General features: G+C 46.4%; 1 protein-coding gene across 3 annotated transcripts in view; it reads left to right on the forward strand.

The window, feature by feature from the left end:
* The window catches only part of FAM184B (family with sequence similarity 184 member B), a 619,377-nt gene that overhangs the window by 333,621 nt on the left and 261,389 nt on the right, over window positions 1-24,367 (forward strand). For 2 of the 3 annotated variants that reach the window (XM_078678422.1, XM_078678421.1), the window contains exon 14: window positions 12,110-12,256. The exons of the other annotated variant lie outside the window; for it this stretch is intronic. In XM_078678422.1, the coding sequence (XP_078534548.1) occupies window positions 12,110-12,256 (147 nt within the window). The remainder of the gene's footprint in view (window positions 1-12,109; window positions 12,257-24,367) is intronic. 3 annotated transcript variants of the gene reach the window in all.

Genomic DNA, 24,367 nt, shown 5'->3' on the forward strand with positions numbered 1-24,367 from the left:
CCAAGTACACCGCCTACAAGCAAAGCATATGAAGCCAATTCAGCGAGAGATTAGGGCAGGGGACAGGGGAATGCGCGAAGAAATCAGGGGTGCTGTGCAGGAGCTAACTGCCGAGTTGCGTGCAGAACGCGCAGCCAGGCGCAAAGAGATGGCCCGCATGGACCACTACACGCGCGCAATAAACCGGCTGGCCTCATCTACCAATATGCTGGCAAGGCGTACCATAGAGACCCAGCGTGAGTTCTCTCGCGGCATTCAGGATATCGCCACTGTTGTAGTGCAGTCCACTTCTGCCCTGGATGAACTGCGTGCCCTGCGTACCGCTGGTCCAGGAGTGCTGACCCCCAGTGAGGAGGACTCCCAGTCAGTGCGGAGCTCCAACACCCCACCACCCACTGTTGAGAGGCGCCGTAGTGGCAGGAGCAACAGGCCTGCCACACACCAATAGGATCTGCTGTCAAATGACAATTACTTACAGGGGAAAAATAGGGCCATCAACAGTGTTGACTTTGCTGTCATTACACTCAAATAGTTGCACTGTGATTTCAACATGTGCATTGCATTGGGAGTGTTTAATTTTGAATATTTGGATGTGTGACATTGTTGCTATAGCAAATAAAACACATTAGCAAAGATTTAAGTTTTCATTGTCTTATTATTACTCACCTAGAAGTAGTTGCGCATGATCTCATCACGCCTCTGTCGCCCAGCTGCAGCAACAGCTACGCCAGCTTCCATGTGTACAGGTCCAGGTCCCTCCACGTCGGAGGATTCTGAGTCACTCAACTCCATTGGTGTCCCTTTCCTGGTTGCGATGTTGTGCAGCATGGAACAAGCTACAACAATTTTGCAGCACGTTTCAGGGCTGTATTGGAGAGCTCCTCCACTTTTATGGATGCATCTGAATCTGCTCTTCAATATGCCAAAGGTTCTCTCGATGGCGCCTCTTGTTGAAATGTGTGCCCGGTTGTAGCGCCACTCCCCAGCAGTGGCAGGATTTAGGTAGGGTGTCAGGATGAAATCCCGGACTGCATAAGCACTGTCCCCTGTGGGTGGAAATGATAACGGTCAGTCACTGTAATGCACATGGTAGTTAGTGGAAATGTGGCCTATGTTTGTGTGCTTTTACCTAGTAGGTATCCCTCTCCAAAGTCACCTCTTGAGAGTCTACGGTATAGCCCACTGTGACGGAAGATAAATGCGTCATGTGTGCTTCCCGGATACTTAGCCACTATGTCTGTGATGATGTTTTTGGCATCACACACCATCTGTATGTTAAGTGAGTGGTAGCATTTCCTGTTCCTGAAAACATACTCTACGTTTGAGGGGGGTGAAATGGCAACATGTGTCCCATCTATACATCCTATGACGTGGGGGAATTGGGCAATGTTGGAAAAGTCCTGCTTGGTCTGTGCTAGTTCCTGTGGGGTGCTGGGGAAGTGTATGTGGTGTTGCATCCTATGTGTCATGGCGTCGAGGAACGCATGGAAGAAGTGCGACAGGGCACTTTGTGACACCCCTCCTGCTGTGGCTATGACCCCCTGAAAACTACAGGCCAGCAGGTGTAGTGAACACAGGACCTGGATGTGTGTGGGTATGGCTTGTGTCCTGCGGGTGGGGTGTTCTAGGTAGGGTCTGAGTTCCTCTATTAAATCAAGTATGCTCTCTTCCTCCAGTCTGTAATGGGTGTAGATGTCCTCCTCAGTGCGCTGGAAGATGGTGGTGCGCAAACGGAATATCCTCTCCTGCCGTCTCCTCCTCTGCGCCACAGCTCTCAGTCTTCGCCTCCTCACTATCATGTAGAGCCCAGACATTGTGGAAAAGAGTGTGTTGCCTTCTGGGCTTCATTTTATACTTTGCACCTGGTTACCACCTGCTCCCACTTGATGGTAATTGCGATTCCTTAAAATGCGATTTTCATTGAATCGCTATTTGCGAATGGTTGATACATATCATTGCGAATTCTTAATTGCGATTTCCAGATTAGCGAATTTCGCTAACCGGTTTAAGCGCAAATTTGGAATTCGCTATGGAATTCGCTGTTTAGCACTATCGTAAAGTTTGGAACTCGCTAAATAGCGATTCCTTGTTTTGCGTGCATTTTCGCCTTCATACATTGGGATTAGCGATTTTTCTGTCGCAAATGCAATTTTTACCGATTCGTAGCGTTTGCGACAGAAAAATAGCTTCATACATATGGCCCTGTATCAATGCTATGTAGCTGATTAGAGGTCTGCATGCATAGTGCACAGAATATTGTAGCTGTGCTAGTTTTACTGTCTAGGTCATTCCTTAGGTACATGACTAGTAACTAGAATAATGTCAGTGCTGCAAAGAGAGTACATGTTGAATTTATAAGTGCTTAGGTATTGCAGAGTAATAGGATACGTAGATAGTGCTGGATGAGTGATTGGAGAAGTGCATGGGACAGACAGGAGGATTCCTATGTTGCAAGGGTAGTACTTTACTAAGTAGCTGGTTAGAGGTTTATATATATAGTGCACAGCTGAATGTAGTTGTGCATTAATAGTGTTTGGATTACTTAATCTTACCTTGACAGTAGTACATATCGAAAAATGCTAAACATTTTTTTCAGTTATTAGAAGTGCTTAGGTATTGGTGGAGTAATATGATAAGTAGCTGTCAGGATCGTCAGTAGCCCAAGAATATATACATTAGCCACTAACCTTGTACTTGCGACCAGCGGAGACGATGTCTGAAGATAGGCCCCCCAATTCCTCCTAGACACGACCCCCAACAAAGGAGTCAGTACACCCTCTGCGTAGACTCGTGCCCCGGGAAAAAGGGAAGTGGATAAAATAAACAACTAGCTGTAGTTTCTGTAGTACCCTCAAGGTCTGGTCAAAAGAACTGCTAGGTACCAGGAAGGACCTCCACACTGTATAAGTGGATGACAAAGTAAAAGATATAACAGCTATTCTCTTCTGAACATCTATAACTAAGCACCCAACGTTTTTCTCATCCCTTACCAGAAAGTCATACAGCCAGACAAGGTATTTCCTGTCCCTTGTGTCCCAAAAACTAAAATATAAAAATAACAAGGGAATAGCAATCCAACTCAAATAGTTCTGTAGTTGGTACGGTGTATACCAAAAAATGCGCAGTCTGTACTTGCTGCTTGACAATATATATAGTCACAATGTCACCACTAGATTAAACACACCCAGGAAGTGTCTTTATCCAAGTGCGATAGCGTTGTTTAAAAAGGCACAACGCTAATATCCAAGAACCATTCTTTTGGTGATTGTGAGCACCGGAACGATAACCAAATCAACTGGAGCAACAGTGTTCCACTCCGAGTGAGAATCGTACACGGGAACTGCTGCCAAAGGTCACCAACTGAATTCCGTAAACAAGGCAGCTCCCCCTTAATTATTGCTAGAAAGGAAATCACACAGAGCGCTTCTTAACATCAGACGCGTTCGAGAGCAATAACCTTCTCACTCCGCCAAATGGGATGTGAACGCGAAACAGCGCGTTTACATTACACCGCGGCTATCAGTTCTAAACTAAACACAGGTGCCAGACGAACGCGGAGGAGGCGAGCCCGCACTCCTTCCTCTGTAAAACCTGGTTTGAGATTCCGGCTCAGAAACGAACAAATGTCCAGAACAACAAGGCTTCAATCTTCAATCTTCAAGCTGAAATCCGGCGGGGAACACCATCCGCCATTCCCACAGAAACAGGTTGATTGGCAAGCACCTCCCCTTCGTAAAGGAAGTGCTTTTGTAAGTTCCGCCCTGAGCCTCCGGGTGACATATCCCTAGGCATGCTGGTCAAAGTAGTTTTCCAGTAGTTTACCCTCATCTTATGTCGAACAGGAGAACAACTGTAACTATGACAATGGTAAGGTTGTAACCCCCTGGACATCGAAATCGCTACAGTAGCTAGTGCTGGATGGATGATTGGAGAAATGCATGGGACAGACAGGAGGATTCCTACGCTGCATTTAGAAGAGCGTATCAATAGTATGTCGCTGGTTAAAGGTCTGCATGCATAGTGTACAATATATTGTACCTGCACTTGTATTAGTGGCTAGGCCATTCTTTAAGTATATGACTAATAACTGCAGTAATTTCAGTGCTGCAAAGAGAGTGCATGCTCAATTTATAAGTGCTTAGGTATTAGTGAAGTGATAGGATACGTAGATAGTGCTGGATGGAGAATGGAGAACTGCATGGCACAGACAGAAGGATTCCAACACTGCATAGGTATTAACTGGGTATTTAGAAGAGCGTATTAATAGTATGTAGCTTGTTAGAGATCTGCATGCATAGTGTACAAAACATTGTACCTGTGCTTGGGTTAATGGCTAGGCCATTCCTTAAGTATATGACTAATAACTGGAGTAATTTCAGTGCTGCAAAGAGAGTGCATGCTAAATGTATAAGTGCTTAGGTATTGGCAGAGAGATAGGATACATACATAGTGCTGAATGGGTGAATGGACAAGTGCATGGGACAGACAGAAGGATTCCTAGACTGCATAGGTACTAACTGAGTATTTAAAAGATTGTATCAATGCTATATAGCTGATTAGAGGTCTGCATGCATAGTGCACAGAATATTGTAGCTGTACTAGTATTGGCGTGTCTATGGTTTCGAGAATGGTAGTCTGTATTTTAGGGTGTGAGGAGGTGCATCAGATGATCACGTGGATGATGTAATCAGTGATGTCATTTGAGATGTCATCAGTGATGTCATGAGTGATGTCACTGACCATGTCATGAGTAATGTAATATGTGACATCATCAGCAGTGCATTGCGGGGGCACAAGTTATAGTTAGCACAACTAACTATCATGGCCGAATTTCTCTTGTTTTGAACGAGTGAAATGTCCCACTAACTATAACGTCCATGAAACCTGTGGTTTTTTCATTGAATTTCTGAGCTTTTTTAAATGCTAATTTCTAACTATAATGTCTGAAACTTGTGTTTTTTTCAGTGAATTTTATATATATGTATTTAGTCTCCTCTCACTCTTACAAGGAAGGAATCAGCAATCAGGTTGTAGTTTGGAAGTGTTTAATCTGCAAAGGACGTGATCCACGTGTTTCGGCTCGTCCGAACCTTGATAACGATACAAGACGTCATTGTAGCATCCTTATTTAAATGTGCAAATGCCTCTAGTTGCCAACATTAACAAAGGACTACATATTACTTTAATACAAAAAGCTGGCGGCCATATTGGCCTGGTCACGATATAAAAATTCAGGAATTGATACAATAAAGAAAAGAAAACAATTGTTAATATGCACACAATATCATTTCAGCATATCTTGCCCTGTGACCGCCATACCTGTATGTTCGTCAACGTGACTTATTCATAATAAACATACTTAGGATTGCAAACATCAACATAAACAATGGAATACACATTACTTTAAAGTGAAAGGCTATCAACCATATTAATCTGGGCATGTTGCGTATTATAATGGTTCTTACACGAAAGAAAAGAAAAAAGGGGTGTTAATATACACACACTATCCTCAAATAAAGATCAAGCGATTATAGTTCCATTCCATTCACAGCTCATTTGAGATGTCATGAGTGATGTAACTGACCATGTCATGAATGATGTAATGTCTGAGGTCATTAGCAGTAAATTGCGGGGACCTAATTTATAGTTAGCTCAGGTAACTATATCTGCAGAATTTCACTGGTTGTGTATGAGTGAAATCTGACTCTAACTATACCGTCCCTGTAATCTTTGTTTTTTTCAGCAAATGTCTAGTTTTTTTTTAACATTAAGTAAGATGCATATCACAATTGATGGTGGGGGGTTGGAAGCAGGGCCTGGCATTGTGCTGCCCCCACCCAAGCTTGCTGCTCCTGCCTTCCCTCCTCCTAGCCATCCATTGTCCAAGTCCATGTCCCTGCTCCCTTATTACAGCCCTGTGTGGCCGTTGTTCTGCCACTGGGCTTCCTGCCTTCTCTGAACAGGTTGCTTGCTTCCACATCCATCTCCTCCCTATCCTCTGTTGTCTGAATCCATGGACTAGCCTCCTCCCTCCTGCCATGCATGGTCTGATTTGCTGCCACTGCCCTCCATTTAGCATGATTTACCAGTCCACTCCTCCTGCCCTCCATTGCCCAATTCTATGCTTAGCCTCTGTGCTTAGCTTGTTGCCCCTATTCTCCTTCCCCCTGCCCTCCGATGTCTGTGTGCATGCCCCTCCTCCATCCTTTTTGCCCACCATGTTCCATGGACCTGCCTTTCCTATCTACTCTGAGTGTTCTGTTGAGCTGCCACTCCCCTCCCACCTGCCTGGCATTGTCAGATGACTGTAACCTGTCCCTGCTCCTCCACCCTGCCTGTCCACATTCCAGGCCCCTATCCCCTTCCTTCTGTCCTCCATGGTCCATTTTACTGCCACATCCTTCTTGCTGCTCCTGCCCTGCCCCCTTGCCCCTAGCCCTCTGTTTCCATGTGCGGAGCCCTATTCCCTCCCTCCTGGCTTGTCTATTCCATTGTAATGCCCCTGATCCGTCCCTCCTGCCTTTATGGTCCGTTATGCTGCAGCTTTCTCTCCTGTCTGTCCATTATGGTCAGCTAGCTACCACGGTCTCTTTCCCCTCTGTTCTCTGTTATCCATGTGCATGGCCCTGTCCCCTCCCTATTGCTTTCTATGGATTTATTGTGCTGCACTCCCGTCCCGCATACCCTGTGTGGTGTATTGTGCTGCTGCAAACCCTGATGCCTGCCCTGTAGGGTCAGTTTGGTGCACCTCTCCATGTCCCTCTTGTCCTCTGTTATCCGAGTCCATGACCCTACCCCAATTCCTCCTGCCTTCCATAATCCAATCTACCATACTTGCTAACATTTTTAACTTGGTAAGAACGAGATTTTGAAAAAAAACTGGGATATTGATTTTCCCCTTTGACTTACATTGACAAAGAGGAGATTGTAGACAGGAGACAGATCAAATAAAGCCCATTTGGGCTTAAAATCATTGGACGTTTCCTGGCTGAATCGGGTCTGTTGGCATGTATGGTTGTACTACCACTGCCTCTTCCTTCTGCCCACAATGGTCTATTATATTGCCACAGCCTCTCTTGCCAGTCCTGTATTGTTGGTTTGTTGCCCCTGTCCCCCTTTCCATTGCCCTCCATAGTCTGTTGTGCTGCCACTGCCCTTGCTGCCTGCCCAGTGTGGTCAAATTATTGCCTCTGCACCCTCCTACCTGCCATCAATTTTCAGAGTCCGTGCCCCTGGCCTCTGCTGCTCAACAATATCCTAATGAACAACTGGATTGCAAACATTCTATATTTATTACAAAAGTGTGGAATGCCTGACGTCATCTTGATGTAATCAAAACTGTAATACCTAGAGAATTTTTTTTAGAAATTACATATATGAGAGGGTCTTATTTGCATCAAAATTATAGTTAGTGCTCTAAAAAACTAAAATGAGAACATATTTTCTGAGTTTTCAAACAGCGACAAAGCACTTTTAAATTATTTGTTATCGTTATGTTTTTTTATCCAGTTGACCACATGATTACATTTTGCACTTAGGGGAAAGGATGTGGTGTTACTTCCAGAGCTGCAGACTTTGCAACTGGGGAACCAGGTTGGAGTTTCTGCTTCAGGTCGACATTCTGTGATTCTGGTCAAATCCCTTAATCTCCCCATGTCTACAACCAAATGAATTTGTTTTTGTGTGATGTAATTATTGCTCATGTAAAGCACTCCAATACCTGACAAGTCTGCACTATATAAAACTGCAAAAACACAAAAAAATAAGTGTTTTGCCCACTTCTGTCATTGGGCTACATGTGGGCTACATCTGGGTGATATTTGTGCTACATTTGGGCTCTTTTGTCTCGGGTGGCCATCTTGGGAGATTTATTTGTTATGAAGTTTCCTAATGTCCTAATTGACTGCAGTCTCCTCAGTAGGAAATGCTTTCAGTTTTTTACTTTGATTCCATCAAGAAGGTATTCAGATATGTCAAACATTTGCCATAAATTCTGAATGTTAGCACTCCTGTTGCTCATTAGATCACTGTAGTAAAGTTATTGCTCACCACGGAAGTCTGCTGCTGGTATTAAAAGTGCATGTTTCAGCCAGCATGTCAGAATTTTTTAATGAAATAGAAGAGGATTTGAGAAGTCACTCAAAATTTGCCCTCATTTTTCTTTCTTCAGCACTAATCATAATTTCTAGGGCAAAATGAACCCCCTCATTGTGTTCCTTTTTAAATTAAATGTTCTAAGTGTTACCTGTTTATTCCAATCAAGATGGCTTCAGGTGTGCAATACGTTTGTCATAAGTAGGACAGTAAGCACTCTAGTTGTTCTTAAGAACACTCTGGGACATTCTGTCATTGGGCTATACGTGGGCTACATCTGGATGATATTTGTGCTACATTTGGGCTCTTTTGTCTCTGGTGGCCATCTTGGGAGACTTATTTGTTATGAAGTTTCCTAATTTCTTCATTTACTGTAGTCTCCTCAGTAGGAAATACTTTCAGTTTTTTACTTTGGTTCCATCAAGAAAGCATTCAGATGAGTCACACATTTGCCATAAATTCTGAATGTTAGCACTCTGGTTGCTCCTTAGATCACTGTAGTAAAGCTACTGCTCACCAGGGAAGGCTGCTGCTGGTATTCAAAGTGCATGTTTCAGTCTGCATGTCAGAATATTTTAATGAAATAGAAGAGGTTTTGAGAAGTCAAAATGTGCCCTAATTCTTCTTTCTGCAGCACTAATCATAATTTCTATGGCAAAATGAACCCCCTAATTTTGTTCCTTTTCAAATTAAATGTTTTAAGAGTTACCACTTTATTACAATCAAGATGGCTTCAGGTGTGCAATACGTTTGTCATAAGTATGACTGTTAGCGCTCTAGTTGTTCTTTAGAACATTCTGGGAAGCTGCAGTAGAACACAAATTAATCAACTGACAATCTCTGCCCTTGTTGGATGTACATGTTTTACTGAGAATGTCAGACTTCATTCTCACATGACTGAGAAAGATAATGTGAATTTACAGAAAATATGCTCTCAATATGGCTTATATACCCTTCCAAACCTCTGTGGGAAAAGCATGAGAAAATAGTTTTCTCTCAAACTAGATTCATGATATCCCAGCAGAAGGCTTTTTCACATGGTAAAATCACCTTAGAACACACCACAATTCCTAAAATGAGTATGGTACCATCAACAAATGATTTATAATGTAACTAAAGTCTTCAAACCTTCTATTAACTGCAATGCTGTTTAATGAGGTGCTATCATGTATATTGGTCCTAAGATGGCTGCCAACACTTCTTGGATGAAGTGCTGACAGCCAATCAGATCTCACGATGAGATGTGTGGTTAGGCTCCGCCCAGATATATATATTTCTTTTTCCATTAATATTTTAAAAACTACTGAACGGATTTACACCATTTAACAAAAAGGGCTCTTTCTCTACCAAGGGCTACCTTTTTGCCAAATTTGGTGTAATTCCGTTCAGCAGTTCGGGCTGTAGCTGTGTCTAAAGTTTCCCATGGAAAATTGCATGGGAAAAACATGTTTTGGGACCTCCCCTTTTTTCTCGACCCCCCTTGACGAATCACCCCGAAACTTTCAAGATAGAAGCTGACCGGAGCGGGCCATAAGTTTTCAAAATTTTGCGAAGATTTGTCAATCGGTGCCAATGTTATTGGGAATAGAATGTTGCGATTTTCCTATGGTAACTAGGTCCTAACTATAACTACCTACTGGCGACCGCCAGTAGGTAGTAGTGAAAGCACCCCAGGGATACTTTCACTTGTCTACTTCGCATACACAAATACCTTGAGTGTCTCCTGCTCCTAAGGGCTGCCACGATCAGCCATCCTTTATTGGCCCTCTTTCCATTGCATCCATTGCTCATTGATTTATAATGTCAGGGGGTCCATGGGTTGTACTGTATGTTGGCCTAATCACCAGGCTCACAGCAGTTGGGGACACTGTGATCACCACGGTTGGGTGGAATTTTCTCCCGGAATGACTCTCCTCTAGGATACTTATCTCTAGGTCTCACTGAGGGTCTGACAACAACATCTTTAGAGGCGGCTTGGGTGGGGGGACAAAAATACCAAAATAGCTCCCACTATTTCAGGCCTGTGTCGATGTGTCAGTGTTCACTCCTCCACATGGCCATCGCCACTACACAGTCATTCTTTGTTTGAGTCCTCTCTTCAACAGGGGGCTGCAAGAGTTTTGCCTCTGAAAACTTCCCCCCTCTAGTCTTCTGCACATCTCAGTTAGGGCCCCTCTCTTCTGGGGTAAACCTTTTTCTTTTATTTGCCATCTCTGTGGAGCGCCACCTAGGGAGCTCCACCCAGTCATCGTACCCCCTCATGACTCCACCAACATTAAATCAGAACCCTGGGGTGACTCTGAAAATGCAGGCCGACTTCATGGGAGGCACACCCCTCAGCCACAGTCATGGGCAGCACCAATGGCGCTCCTCTCTCAGTAGGCCCCACTGGGTACTCGCAGGCCCATAGTCAGTCGGTGCTTTTCCTCCACCATGCTAAAGGGCAGGAAAACTTTGGTATTTGTTCCAGAAATGCTTACAGGTCTGCCTTGAGGGCATGTACCCAGCACCTGTCACCCACTGCTCTGTCCCCTCTGCTAGGTCTGAGGTGCATACCGCTCATCATGTCGCAAAATTCAGCAGCATAGTCCTCGCATGAACCTCCGCCAACAGCCGGAGCCGCTTACATCTAATGCCCTATCACACATGTAGACTTATAGCTGAGGCCTCCAAAAATTTACTGGAGGCAGCAATCACTCTAATGGTTTTCATTCAGAGCTCCATTCCGCGGATGATGCCTGATTATTTGTTAAGGAGAGCAAGCACATTCAATATGTGTCCTTCCTCCAACTTTGACAGCCAGCCATGCCCCCTATGTCCTCCCCTTTTTAAAATCAAAATATATGTAACACACTTACCCTAAACCTAAAACAACTTTTTACCCTAAACCCTAATAAACCATGTACACCTAGCCTATTTCAGCCTTTACCATCTCATATTTGATTATACCTCCACTTATCCAGCCCCTGGGCCCTAAAACCATCCTGTGTGCTTCAGTGGGAGTTTACAAATGTACATATAAGTTATTTTTTGAGGGTATATACTATATATATAAACCATCGCTTTTAAATCCAAATTAAAATGAATTTGATCTATTTCCTAATCCGAAATTATAGATCTGGAGAAATGATAAAGAGAAATTATTTATCCAAATGAAACCGTGCACACCCATTTATAACTGTGAAAATGCTTACGTGTATATGTACTGAAAGCATGTATAGGTACATCTTATCCAGGAGTACTCGTGACATTTTTTGAGAATTCTAGGCATATTATAAATTAATTCAATACGTAGGAGCAAAGCCACAGATGTAATTCTTTTTAATTGGATCCTTTGTTAGTGTTTATGTATAGTGCCCACCATTTCAAAGTCCAGCATTAAAAAATGCAAGCGTTGACCAAAAGACTCAGTATTAAGTAAAAAACAAACATCGATGAATGACTAGTGGCGTGAGTTAATATGTGTTAATTGCATTTTAAATGCGTACTGGAATGTAAACTTGATTTACGAAGTAGGGTACTCATGTTTTGATTACTTTCTGTCCATAACTATCATCTACAATAGCCCTAACAAATGATGTTAAACAATATTTATTTTCTACGGAGTTTTTCTAGAGGGCTGTGCGTCGCCTTGGTCACATTATGAAAATTCAATAGGAGTCAATATGGAATATGGAATAGTTCTGTTCTCTAGATTTTTCTGTAAAGAAAGTAGCTGGGCTCTGCTCTCAGGCTTGACTTCCGAGCATTCCCCAGATGAGGAACCAACACCCTGAGTCACTTATAGGTGTGTTGTCTAATTAACATTGCCATTGCCAAATGCAGGATCCTGTTGGGCGTGTAATGGGGCCTTCTTGTAGGTATTAATGCACTTGTGAACAGAGTAGAGGACTTTGCACTTGTTTCTTGTGGTCACATGCAGAGATTGTAGCAATTTTAGGACTGACTTTATAAAGAGGTTAAACATATTGTAGCAGTTTTTACAAACGTTTGATATTTTTCGTTTTATTGAAAGGTTACTCGAGGAAGATCTCAAAACGAAGCAAAAAATTGAATTGGAATCTTTGCGACATGATCACCGGAAGGAAATGCAAACCATGGTGTCCGAGTTCAGTAGTTCTCAAGCACATCTTCAAGCAAAGATAGTCTCCTTAGAAAATGAGTAAGTAATGCTAGTTTAACCTCATCTAAATACACATTAAAATTATGGACTACTCGTATCGACACATAAGGAAACTTCTTTTGCCAAAATGGTACCCCTTAAAACTATCAAAGCTACATAAAGTCAAACATTTAAAAAATGAAATAGTAACTGCCTAACACTTCATGAAACAAAATCACTTCAAATTTAGAATCTGAAAATCTTTATTGTTTCAGGTAACACTAGCCAGCGCAATTCTTCCAGCAATTTCTTTAGTAGAATCTTAGCAGGGATAGGCAGGGTAAAGTTTGATTGCGCAAGAGACCTGCACCCCACTAAGCCCTGACGTGCCTCTTCTTCCCCTTGATCATACACACCTGTCGAGGGCGCATACAAAATTTCTTTCCTGCTTGGCAGAACGTCACCTTCAACCAGTGGGTGTTGGATTTGATCTAACATGGTTATTGCCTGGAGCACATTTCCACGTCCCCCACTATTACACCTCGCAAACACAGACTCTCCCCAGAACACAAAAGTCTACTCAGGGAAGAGGTCCAAGCACTCCTTCTCAAAGACTCATTAAACCCGTCCCTCACCATCAACAGGGCACAGGAGTATAGTGGGGGGTCTCCCTTTAAAGGAGGGTTTTCCTCACCCATCAGAGGTGGCATGCTTCATCACTGGGAATCCTCTTCGCACCATGAAGCCCAGTCATGGTGTGGGCTACGACCCCCTCTCTGCGAGGGACGAGCTCAGGGATGTTTTAGTTCTCAGAGGGGTTATTACTAAAGCCCAACGTGAGAAAGCAAGGTGTAGTGAGAGGTGCAGTGCTAGTAGTGGAGTGGGTTAAAACTAACTACAAGGTTTACCACATTGCTATATTCTGGCTGCCTAATGCTAAGATTAAAAACAACAAAAGGAAGGAAGTACAAATAGAACCATTAGATCAAATTGTACTGAATTAGATCGAGATGTTTCGGTCTTTGACCTAGAGAGTCTCAGCCTTCTTCCGGATCTCATATCAGCTACTGCTGTGTGGGTGGTGTCCAAACCATGAACCAAATAGAAAACAAAGTTGACAGTAACGGAAAGTTTGTCTATTTTCATGAAATTATAGTATAATAAGAGAGCTTCAGGATCTCATATGGCATTGACCGATGGCTATATTTGAAGGTGAAAGAGCATTTAAAGAAGCTGCGCTAAGCAGATAATAATCTAACCAAACCAGAGTGGGGGGAAGATGTAATGGCCCATAACTGGTGTATAATGAAGAACCAAATATTAGTTACAAAATACAATATAATGTTATGTTATGTTATGTTATGTTATATTTCTTTTTGTATAGCGCGCGGCGACTCAAAAAGAGTATCCCGGCGCTTTAACAGCGAGACCTACGGCAGAATAACATAACACGGCAATAAAACAGAGAAAAAAATACAATAAAAAAGGGAAAGAAAGGCCTATAGAGTAAACAGCCAAGTCTTTAGACCCTTCCTAAAAGCCAACAGGCTGGTAGCGCCCCGGAGTGTCAGTGGCAAAGAGTTCCACAGCTGAGGAGCCCGCAGTCCAAAGGAGCGACCTCCGATACGAGCTCTTTCCACGCGAGGCACCACAGCCAGGAACTGTGACTCCGATCTGAGCGCCCGGGCTGGATGGTAAAAGGACAGTCTCCTTTGGAGGTACTTTGCGCCTCCAGAGTGAAGGGCCTTATAGGCCAAAGTTAACGTCTTGAAAATAATACGCTTGCGGATAGGCAGCCAGTGTAGGGCCTGCAAGAGGCCCGCCACACTTGCTCGCCTATTTAAGCCATAGATGGCTTTTGCCGCAGCGTTCTGCGTCACCTGGAGGCGCTGTAGCAGATACTCCGGCAGGCCCAGGTAGAGGACGTTGGCATAGTCCAGCCTGGACCCGATCAGAGCCTGCACAGTCAGTTTCCGGTGTTCTTCCGACAAAAGGGGCAGAAACTTCCTTAGTACCTTAAGGAGACCGAAACAAGTGCCCGTCACTCCCAGAATCTGGGCTCTCATCGTCAAGCCCTTGTCCATCTTGACCCCCAGATTCTTGGCAACTAAAGATGGGGAGGAAGGTGGAAACATGTTGATAGGCCACCAGCCATGCCAGTCAGGGTCCGACGCACACCCAAAGAAGAGCACCTCAGACTTCTCAGAATTGCACTTGAGGCCATTCAAATGAAACCATCTGAAAACAGCCCCAAGGCAATCCCGGATGCTCTCCCCGTTAAAATCTCCTCCCCTCTCGCAGGAGAAGAGGAGCTGTGTGTCGTCGGCATAGGACACGATCCGGGCCCCAAAAGACTCCGCCAGTGCCGCCAAAGGGGTCATAAAGATGTTAAAAAGGGTAGGGCTCAAAATAGAGCCCTGAGGGACCCCAACACCCAGTGGCGGCATCACAGCAGAGTCCGGGGGGGCCCAGACCGTTTGTCGGCGGTCGGCTAGAAATGATGAGAACCAGCTGAACACCGTCCCCCTGAGGCCTATCTCGTGAAGTCTAGAGAGAAGGCGATCATGGGGGACGGTGTCAAAAGCCGCCGACAAGTCCAACATGACCAGCATGGCCTTGCCTCGCGAGTCCAGAACTCCTTTGATGTCTTCCGACACCTCCAGGAGTGCTGTCTCAGTGCTGAGATTAGGGCGGAAGCCCGATTGGGAGGCATGCAAAAGCTCATGCGATTCCAAGAAATTGGAGAGCACCGTATGAATGTGCTTCTCCAAAATTTTCATCAGGGCAGGCAAGAGAGAGATTGGTCTATAATTGACCAACGCCTCGGGATTGAGCCCCGGCTTCTTCAGCAGGGGGATCACCATAGCCTGTTTCCACACTGGTGGGACCAGACCCTGGCTTAGTGATAGATTTAAAAGAGGGTTGACCAGAGGATTTAGAACTTCCGCCATTCTAGATAAAAACTTCGCCGGGCAGGGATCCAGGGGCGAACCAGATTTAAGCGCGCCCATGAGTCCTAACGACGCAGCGGCTGGAAGAAGGGGGAAGACTGCCAGCGATGGGCCTGGTGAGACTGCCAGATGCGGGTTCTCCTCTATGCAGGTTACACCAGCAGGCACCGCCAGATGGAAAGAGTCCTGGATAAGCTTTATCTTGCCAGTAAAAACCTTAGCAAGATCCGCGGCCCAGGACTTTAGAGGCATATCGTGGGAGACATTCGAGCGAGGAGCTGTAAATTCTCTCATAATGGAAAAGATTTCCTTGCAGGAGTTAGAGGCAGCCTCTATTCTCCCAGCAAGGTAAACCCTTTTCCCAAGACGAATGTCCCGCTGATATGCTTTAACCGCCGTCTTGTAAAGCAGTTTTGCCTCAGGATCATATTGGGCACGCCAGACTCTTTCCGCCACCCTGCAAGACTGTCGGGCGGTCGCCAGTGCCGCCGTGAACCACGGGGCCGAAACCCGTTTCGATGTCGAACGGGGGGCCATCACTGGGGCAAAATCGTTAAGTCTGTCCAGTAACCAGCCCTGCAGCACTTCCAAGTTCTTCTCAAGGTCCCCTGTAAAGGGGCACGGGTGATCTAGCGCCGCCTGCGCGAGCATTGCCGGAGTTACAGAATGATAAGCCCGGTGGGCGCGACGCTGTTGCAGAGAGCCAGTGTTGACAAGTCTCATAGTGCCTTTGACCAGAAATTTGGCCAGCCTATGGTCCGACCAGAGCACCGGAATTATCTCCTTAACCTCAAGAGGGGAGGTCGAAAAAACCTGATCCAGGGTATGCCCCTTCACATGGGTGGGTCCCACAAGAAACGGAGTCAGGCCCAAGGGGGCGGTGGCCTCCAAGAATTTGATGGTATCCGAATCTGATGGGTCATCCATGTGGAAGTTGAAGTCTCCAGCGACAATACACTGATCTGCTTTCAGAACCAGCCCTGATAGGACGGACTCAAAATCTTCAAAGAAGGTACCCGAAGGGCCAGGTGGTCTATAAACCAACAGACCCTTGAAGGATTGGTGAGGTGCCAAGGTGATGGAAAAGGCCAGGGACTCAGAGCCACGGATGTCGTCAACCGGCAGAATGGAACAAGCCACACTTTCCTGCACCACCAAGGCCACTCCTCCGCCCCTGCCCTTGAGTCTGTCCTGCCTATAGATGTTGTAGCCAGAAGGAATAGCAGCTGCCACATCAGGGTTGGAGAATTCCCCCAACCATGTCTCAGTTAACATGAGACAGAGGGGCTTTTCCAGGTCTAAGAGGTCATGGATATCCTGCGCATGCCTAGCCAGAGATCTGGTGTTAAGCAGCATGCAGGGATGGCCAACATGCTCGATCAGTTTGTTAGGGGAAAGGAACACGGTACAACTCGGGCGCCAACCGCATCCAGGGCAACAACACTTACCCCTAAACCGACCGGGGAAAACGGTACGGCATTCCCCCAGAGGAGGTGGGGAAGGGCGAAGTGAGCGCAGCTCACGTGGTGTATAACGGAGCAAGGAAGGCCCAGGAACGGAGACGGACGATGGTGGAGCCCAGCCTGCCGCCCCGCCCGCTTCCGGGACGCAGACGGGCGCAGACGGGCTGGACTCTGGCGTGACTCCGGCGGTGATCCGGCGCATCCGCTGCGCGTGACCGCTGCGCGTAAGCATGACTCCCTAATAAGCAGTCCGTCGCCTGCGCCACTAGACCGCACCGCCCGCGCCCCTCACCCAATATGGCCGCCACAGAAGCACTGGGCTCCTACAGCCAGCCCACAGGAGACCGGGACCCGCAAAACGCTTATAGGAAGTTGGTGCAGGCAAATATCCTTTCCTGCGAGTTGTGAGATCCCTTGTTAGAGTGAGTAATCACCATGGAGTAAATCCAATTTGCAACAGTGGGGGCCCTTCACAAAGGAAGCATTATAGTTAAAGACGATTTGAGCATGTGTGGAAACCATAGCGATTCCCGCACAGAAGCGTTAAGTACCCCAGGGCACCGGGGGAGATGTAATCACTCAGATAAAATCAGCTGAGTAGCACAGAAAGTAATACTACGGAGATACCCCTGGAGCCACATATCGCAGTGTCGGGGATGAAGCACCGTAAGGTTGGGGTGGTGGAAATACCCATTGCGGAAGAGAATTGCCAAATATGGAATTGAAAATGATAATAAAACAAAAATACCCGATTAACACTTGTGAAACATACGTAAGATATTGTGTGTAGTCCAACCCGCATAGGAATGTGGCAAGACATACGTGAGTTATTGTGTGTCGTGGGGACTGGACATAGACTGGAGGCAAACAAGTCCAGACCATGAGTGTGGTCATAGAAAACAATCAATTAAAACTTACCACTGAGATCAGGGTGGAAAGCATCTGCGCACTGCTGGGAGGACAGGAAAATTGGTGTACACTGTAACCTGCTTGCCTTGAATACTGCGGATAGAAAGCTGTGTCATCGCTATTTCCAGAAAATGAGGCAATGTAATTCAAGCCCCGTAATCAAAGGGACTGTTAGCGATACGCCTCACAAGGACGACCACTCACCTGTGCAAAGATGTAACTGCAAATGAATCAGAGGAATATCTATCTGATTATAGATTAATGAGAAAGGGTGGGTGATGGTACTGGCGGAAGGACTCAAACTTAGCGAAGCTGCGAACGAATGTCAGCAATATCGTTGTCAATATAGTTCATTGAAAATCCTAAAAAGGTCTTTATGACTGCTCATTGAAAACTCAATGTAACTGTCTTTTAACAAGGCTACAACGGGAATAAATAGTAAATGTATCTGATATGCATAGGTGTATCGCAAGATTGATGGGGCAGTATTTACAAATGACTTTTCAGGGTGTGCAATCGGCAAGCAGTAATGAGGGCTTATGATCAGGATCTGTAGTGAATCTGTAGTGAATGCATGCAGACATAAGACATAAGACATAGTATGGTTCAGTGATGCACTTCCGTAAGCAATGTTATACACTAATGTGAGTGTCGATGTACATTTATCCAGAGACAAGAAGGTATCGATGTAAAACAGTCCAGGGCCATGTACGTAAGGTACATAATGCAAGTGATAGTCAAGGTATGTCATCATTGAGTCCATTTTCCATTGTCCCCATTCTAAACACCCACCTCTGTTCAGCCTTTAATAAAATTCTGTTGAGGTTTGGTGTGGACGTGTCACATTAGGTTTACCAAGGGCAGTCCAACTTAGTGCATTTGCACTGTGGTTTTTCTCCAAGAAATGTCTCATTAATTTATTAGTTTGTTTCTTTCACCTGATGGTGCTTTTGTGTTCCAGCATCCTGATTTTGACTTTCCGCGTGGTCATGCCCTCGCAGGTCTCTAAAATCTCCTCAGGCCCCCTTTGTGTGTATACACAGGAATATAATCACTGTACTTTCTGATCCCCCAAAAAGAAGGTTCCCTCTGACCAATTCTGGACTGCAGGCCGCTAAATGAATATATCCTTTGAAAGCATTTTCACATGGATACTGTTCAGGATGTCATCCCACTGCTACAACAAAGGGTCTTCATGGCCGCTCTCGACCTGAAGGACGCTTATTTCCACATTTCAATCCACCTGGTACATTGCAGTTATCTCAGGCGTTTAGTCAGTGGAAAGCATTTGCAGTTAAAGGTGTTCAATTCAGAGTCATCACAGCATCTTGGGGGTTCACCAAGTGCCTTGTGTGGTGGCAGCTCATTTGTGCAGACAGTGTGTCCATCTCTTCCCTTATCTGGACGACTGGCTCATCAAGAGTGCCACCTGTGGAAAACTGCTTCAAGCAAACACATCATGATAAACCTCCTTCACCTGCTAGGATTTACAATTAACGCTACAAAATCCCACCACCAACATCAACCTTCTTGAATCGGGGTACTAAATTAGCTGAATTCTATGGGTGGGGAAAGATGTTATTAGCTACAACTCCATTCAGTATTTTTCAGAGTACTATAGCCCACAATTGAGAATCTTCCCGGAAGAGATCAATAAGTACTAAATTCAGACCTGGTGCTTTGTACGTTTTCATACCGGTCAATTTCCTTTCTACTTCCGGTATTAAAACATTGAGTGTGACATAGTTTTCACACTGTTCCTCACTCAATGTTGGTAGATCGCATACACCATTACTATCATCCTTATATAGGTCACTGAAGTATTTCCCCCATACTTTCGGACCTATTTGTACTCTTGCTTGGTTACAGTACTTCTCTGTAGATCGGTAACAATTTCTCAGAACCTTTTGGTGTCATTGCAGAAGTGCTTTCTCTCACCTCTGCCCACAGTGCATTCTGTGCTGCCAGTTTCTTTGTTTTTAGCAAATGTTTGTACTTTTGCCTACAGGTTTGGAAGATCAGTTCACTATGTATATTATGATGGCACTGTGTTAAAGCCTGCAAAGCATTCCACTTCATATTATAGCATTTGGTGTCATACCAACTACAGCAATTGTGACGGTTTGGCTCAACCTTTTTGGGTAGTATTGTCTGTGACCTTAGCAATTCCAGTTTTTTTTAATAATTAATAAAGGGGGTGCGGCCATTCGTCCAACCTAACTGTTGGTTTATAAGGAATGATGAGAAGCACTCCCCTTTATTATTCACTTTTGGTAGACGAATAACTGGCTTGGGATAGATAAATCGTAATCTTCCACCATTACCTCTTTGATGGCAATGTTGTCTGATAGATGTGTATTGAAATCTCCACATACCAGTTTTAGGTGCTTATCTCATCTGCCCTTCATTAGTGCAGCTGTCATATTCCTCTACGATGAGTTTAACATATTCAGCAAAATTTCCCCACACCGCTCGTACTTCAGGTGACTACCCAGGTGGTATATATACATTCAGAATATCAACAACAGGGACTTCTTTGCTAACATTAGTGAGCCTCATATGCAGCACATTAGGTGAGAGATATTTTTACCCAATTGTTTTTCGCCTGCTGAATGCCCCTTTTTGCAGGTTTACTGATTTCCATTTCCTTAAACCAGTTTACACTGTTTTATGACAGGGCCCATGTTTCCTAGAAACTGCATGCCACATAGTTATTCATGAACTTTAACCAATACCCATCTTCCGATTTGCCAGTCAACCCAGCAATCTTCCATGCTAAAATGTCTTAAAACCCTCATTGGCACAACTTGTCTCTTTTTCCTGGGTCCTTTGCGCTGCCTGGCAATTGTTGGTGGCTTGATGATCAGTCAGTCTGATCATTGGTTGTTCTTCTGCTCTACCTACTAGGGTTGCAGCTAGCCATGTCCACTCTTCAGCTCCGGGCTTGCCTCTCACTTTTCCAGTATCAAGTAATTTATTTGTCCTTGAGTGATTGTTTCCGATGATGCAAAGATTGTCAAAACTAATCTCATTGGTACCCAAACAGTTGCTTATTTTGATGCTCCACAATGGGCAAGAGTCACTTGATTTCAGCAACTTAGCAACTTCCCTCAGTGGCCAATTGCACAGTGGTGAATCATTATCCTAGTTATTTGTTGGTGACATGAAAGGTCATCTACTATCATGTGGAATTTATCCTGATAGTTTACAACTAACTTACTTGTTTGCTGTTGCAAACTCCACTTACGTTGTTTTAAATTTACTTGACCTACACATACCGAATTGATTGACCAGAGTTTCTCTTTTTATGTCTTGTGATGCCTCTTCCCTTAACTCTGGCACTGTATAGAAAAGAGCTATTTCACTGGATCTATTCCAGGGGGTTATGGAACCTGCATCTGAAAATTGGTCAATTAATTCCAGGGAACAGGTATCTGTGCTTGGATCACTTGTCCCCATCTTCCCCACACTAGATTCGCTGGTTGTATTGTTAATCTTAACTTCTTTTCCTGCCATGAAAAAGTGGGAGGCTAATAGTTTTAGCGATTGCATTGCCCCAGCCATACACAAGAGCCCAGAGCGCAGCTTCTTCATCAGCGACGTCTATTCTTCTACCTCTTATTTCTGGCAGTTTCTGCTGAAGGCGTGGATCCGGATCGGCACCAGTTGACCTCATTACACCTCCACTGGCACCTCTTCCTCCGGCACCATTACCGCATTTGACGCCAGTCGGCACCCCAGCTGGTGTCGACCCTCGCCTCCATACTGATGTGGACCTGGAGCCAGACCGGCGTCACCCGATACCAGACCCGGTGCCAAGAGAGGTTTTTGTGCTCCTGTTCACTCCTGGGGTCCCTTTTCAGCCAGATTGGCACCCAGAGGATGAGCAGGAGGGCTGGGAGGGGTCAGGTGACCCTTTCGCTGATCAGATGGGATCTGAGCAGGACTGGAAAGAGGAACTGGGGGATGCCAGTGGTCTTGACACCTCCCCTGACTTTGGCATGTTTTCTCCTCCTTCCGTGGCTACGGAGGAGGGAGCGCCATACTCAGTGGTGTTGCGTAGGGTGGCCGAGGGTCTGAACATCGAACTTCCTACGGTGGGGGTCGGGACTAACCTCCTGACAGAGGTGCTTCAACTGGCTGCAAGCTCTTCGGGCCCGTGCTGCAGTTTAATGAGGCCCGCACTGATGTCCTTTTGGGCACATGGTCCAGGTCCAACAAGGGGGCTCCCGTGGACAGGATGATCGCCCGACGTCACCCCCCGGCTCCGGACGACCCAACTTTTCTCTCCCAACACCCCACCCCGGAGAGCTTGGTGGTTCAAGCCTCCACTTCCAAGAGCGCTTTCCCAATCGCTCCACCGGAAAGGGAATCTAAGAATCTGGACCATCTGGGAAGGAAGATTTTTCTCTTCTGCCAGCTTAGGGCTGCTGTCAGTAAACAGCACATGTCTCTTGGGCCATCACTACGTGTGGGATACGGTTGCCCAAGTGCTGCATCAGTGTCCGGAGGAGGCCCGGACAGTGCTCTCTCAGGCTATCGCCACCGGGAAGGTTGCAGCAAAATTTGCCATCCGTTGTGGGCTGGACACCGCCGACTCTCTGGGCAGGACCATTTCAACCTCAGTAGCGCTTTGTCGCTATGCCTGGATGAGATCGCCTGGCTTTTCGTCCAGAACACCTTGAAGGACATGCCCTTTGATGGCTGTCGCCTTTTTGGCGACAAAGCAGACAACGCTCTAGAGCGTTTCAAGGACTTGCGGTCAATGGTCAAGTCCTTGGGCCACTCCACCCGTCCGGCGCAGTTTGCTTTTCGCCCCTTTCGTGGCTACGGAAGGGGTGCCCCAGTACGTCCCACCCATAGCCACAGGCCGCCGCAAGTTACCCAACCTTCGTGCGTCCAGGGATGTGGGAACAACCGTCGTGGTTCCGTGGGCCAGTGGACAGGCCAGTCCACCAGCCCCCCCCCCCCTCTGCAGCAGCCTCCAAACCTTCCTAGTCCGACATTTCAGGCCCCTCAAACATCAGTGGGAGGCAGGATTCGCCATCACCTCCTCCACTGGCGCACCATCACGTTGGACAAGTGGGTTGTGCAGACAGTCCGAAGGGGCTACTCCCTCCCCTTCAAGGCTACCCCTCCAGCTATGCTACCTCAATACCACTACATGACGGAGGATCACTTGGCACTTCTCCAGCTGGAAGTTACGGCTCTTTTGGCCGAGGGAGCCATCAAGCTTGTTCATATCCCAGAAGTAGATCATGGTTGCTAGTCCCACTACTTTCTGGTCCCCAAGAAGGACAAGGGCCAGCGCCCTATCTTGGATCTCAGGAACGTCAACTGCTGACGCTTGCTCAGGTCTTGTCTGCCCCCGACCCGGAAGACTGAATGGTAGGGCTGGACTTGCAGGACGCTTATTTCCACATCCCCGTCCTGCCGGCCCACCAGCGTTACCTGCGGTCCACTGTAGGCCATGAGCACTTTCAGTTTACTGTGCTTCCCTTTGGACGTACCAGCACCCCTCCGGTGTTCATGAAACTGATGGCGGTGGTCGCAGCTCATCTGCGCAGATCAGGGGTTTCAGTCTTCCCCTATCTCGACGACTGGCTGTTGAAGACGGGATCGTCCCAGGCAGTCATCTTCCACCTCCAGACTACGGCCAACCTCCTGCATTCACTGGGGTTCTCTATCAATGTGCCGTAGTCACACCTGATTCCCCCTCAGAAGCTTCTCTTCATTGGAGCGGGTCTGGACACCACACGGTTTCGGGTCCATCCTCCCCAACAGTGAGTCCGGGAGTTCCAGGCTATGATTCCGATCTCTCAGCCTCTTTCCCGGGTTACAGTCAGATTGACCCTGAGGCCTCCTGCATCCTGTTGGTCGATCATGCCAGGTGGCATATGCGGGCTCTGCAGTGGGACCTGAAGTTCCAGTGGGCGCAGCATCAGGGGAATCTGTCCAATTGCGTCCAGACCTCGGGGGGCACTGCACGACAATTGCTGTGAAGGCTCACGAACCAGGATTGGGTCAACGGCAGATCCCTCTCCCTTCCCCAACCAGAACACACAGTGGGGACAGACGCGTCCCTTCTGGGATGTGGCGGCCACATGGGAGAGGCAGAGATCAGAGGCCTCTGGTCTCCGGCGCAGTCCGAGCTCCACATCAACCTTGTGGAGATTCTGGCGATTCATCTTGCACTAAAAGCATTCCTTTCCTCTGTCCGGGGACAAGTAGTGCAGGTGTTCACCGACAACACCACCGCCATGTGGTACTGCAACAAACAGGGTGGGTTGGGGACGTGGACCCTATGTCAGGAGGCTCTCCGTTTCTGGACATGGCTGGAACATCAGGGCATATCCCTGGTGGACAAACTCAGCCACAGGTGCATGATGGATCACGAATGGCGTCTTCACTCAGAGGTGGTGCAAGTTCTCTTTCATCAGTGGGGAGAGCCTTGGTTAGATCTATTCGCCCCTGAAGAGAATGCGCAATGTCAGCAATTCTGCGTGTTAGAATTTCCAAGGCAGCACTCGCTCAGCGACGCTTTTCGGTGCGAGTGGAGTCGCAGTCTGCTGTACACCTTTCCACCTATACCACTTCTGCCCAGAGTGCTGAAGAAGATCAGGCGCGACCAGGCCCAAGTCATTCTTGTGGCTCCGGATTGGGCAGAGTCTGGTATCACAAGCTGCTCAACATGGCCATTGATCCTCTGATTCGATTGCCTCTTCGGGAGGATCTTCTGTCGCAGCAGCAGGGGACGGTCCTCCACCCGGACCTGTCCATCCTCTACCTCCTTGCATGGAGATTGAGCGGCGACAGTAGACATCATTTGACCTGCCTCCCAAAGTCTG

The sequence above is a fragment of the Lissotriton helveticus genome, chromosome 2_2 (assembly GCF_964261635.1).
Source record: "Lissotriton helveticus chromosome 2_2, aLisHel1.1, whole genome shotgun sequence".
In the NCBI taxonomy this organism is placed as follows: Eukaryota; Metazoa; Chordata; class Amphibia; order Caudata; family Salamandridae; genus Lissotriton; species Lissotriton helveticus.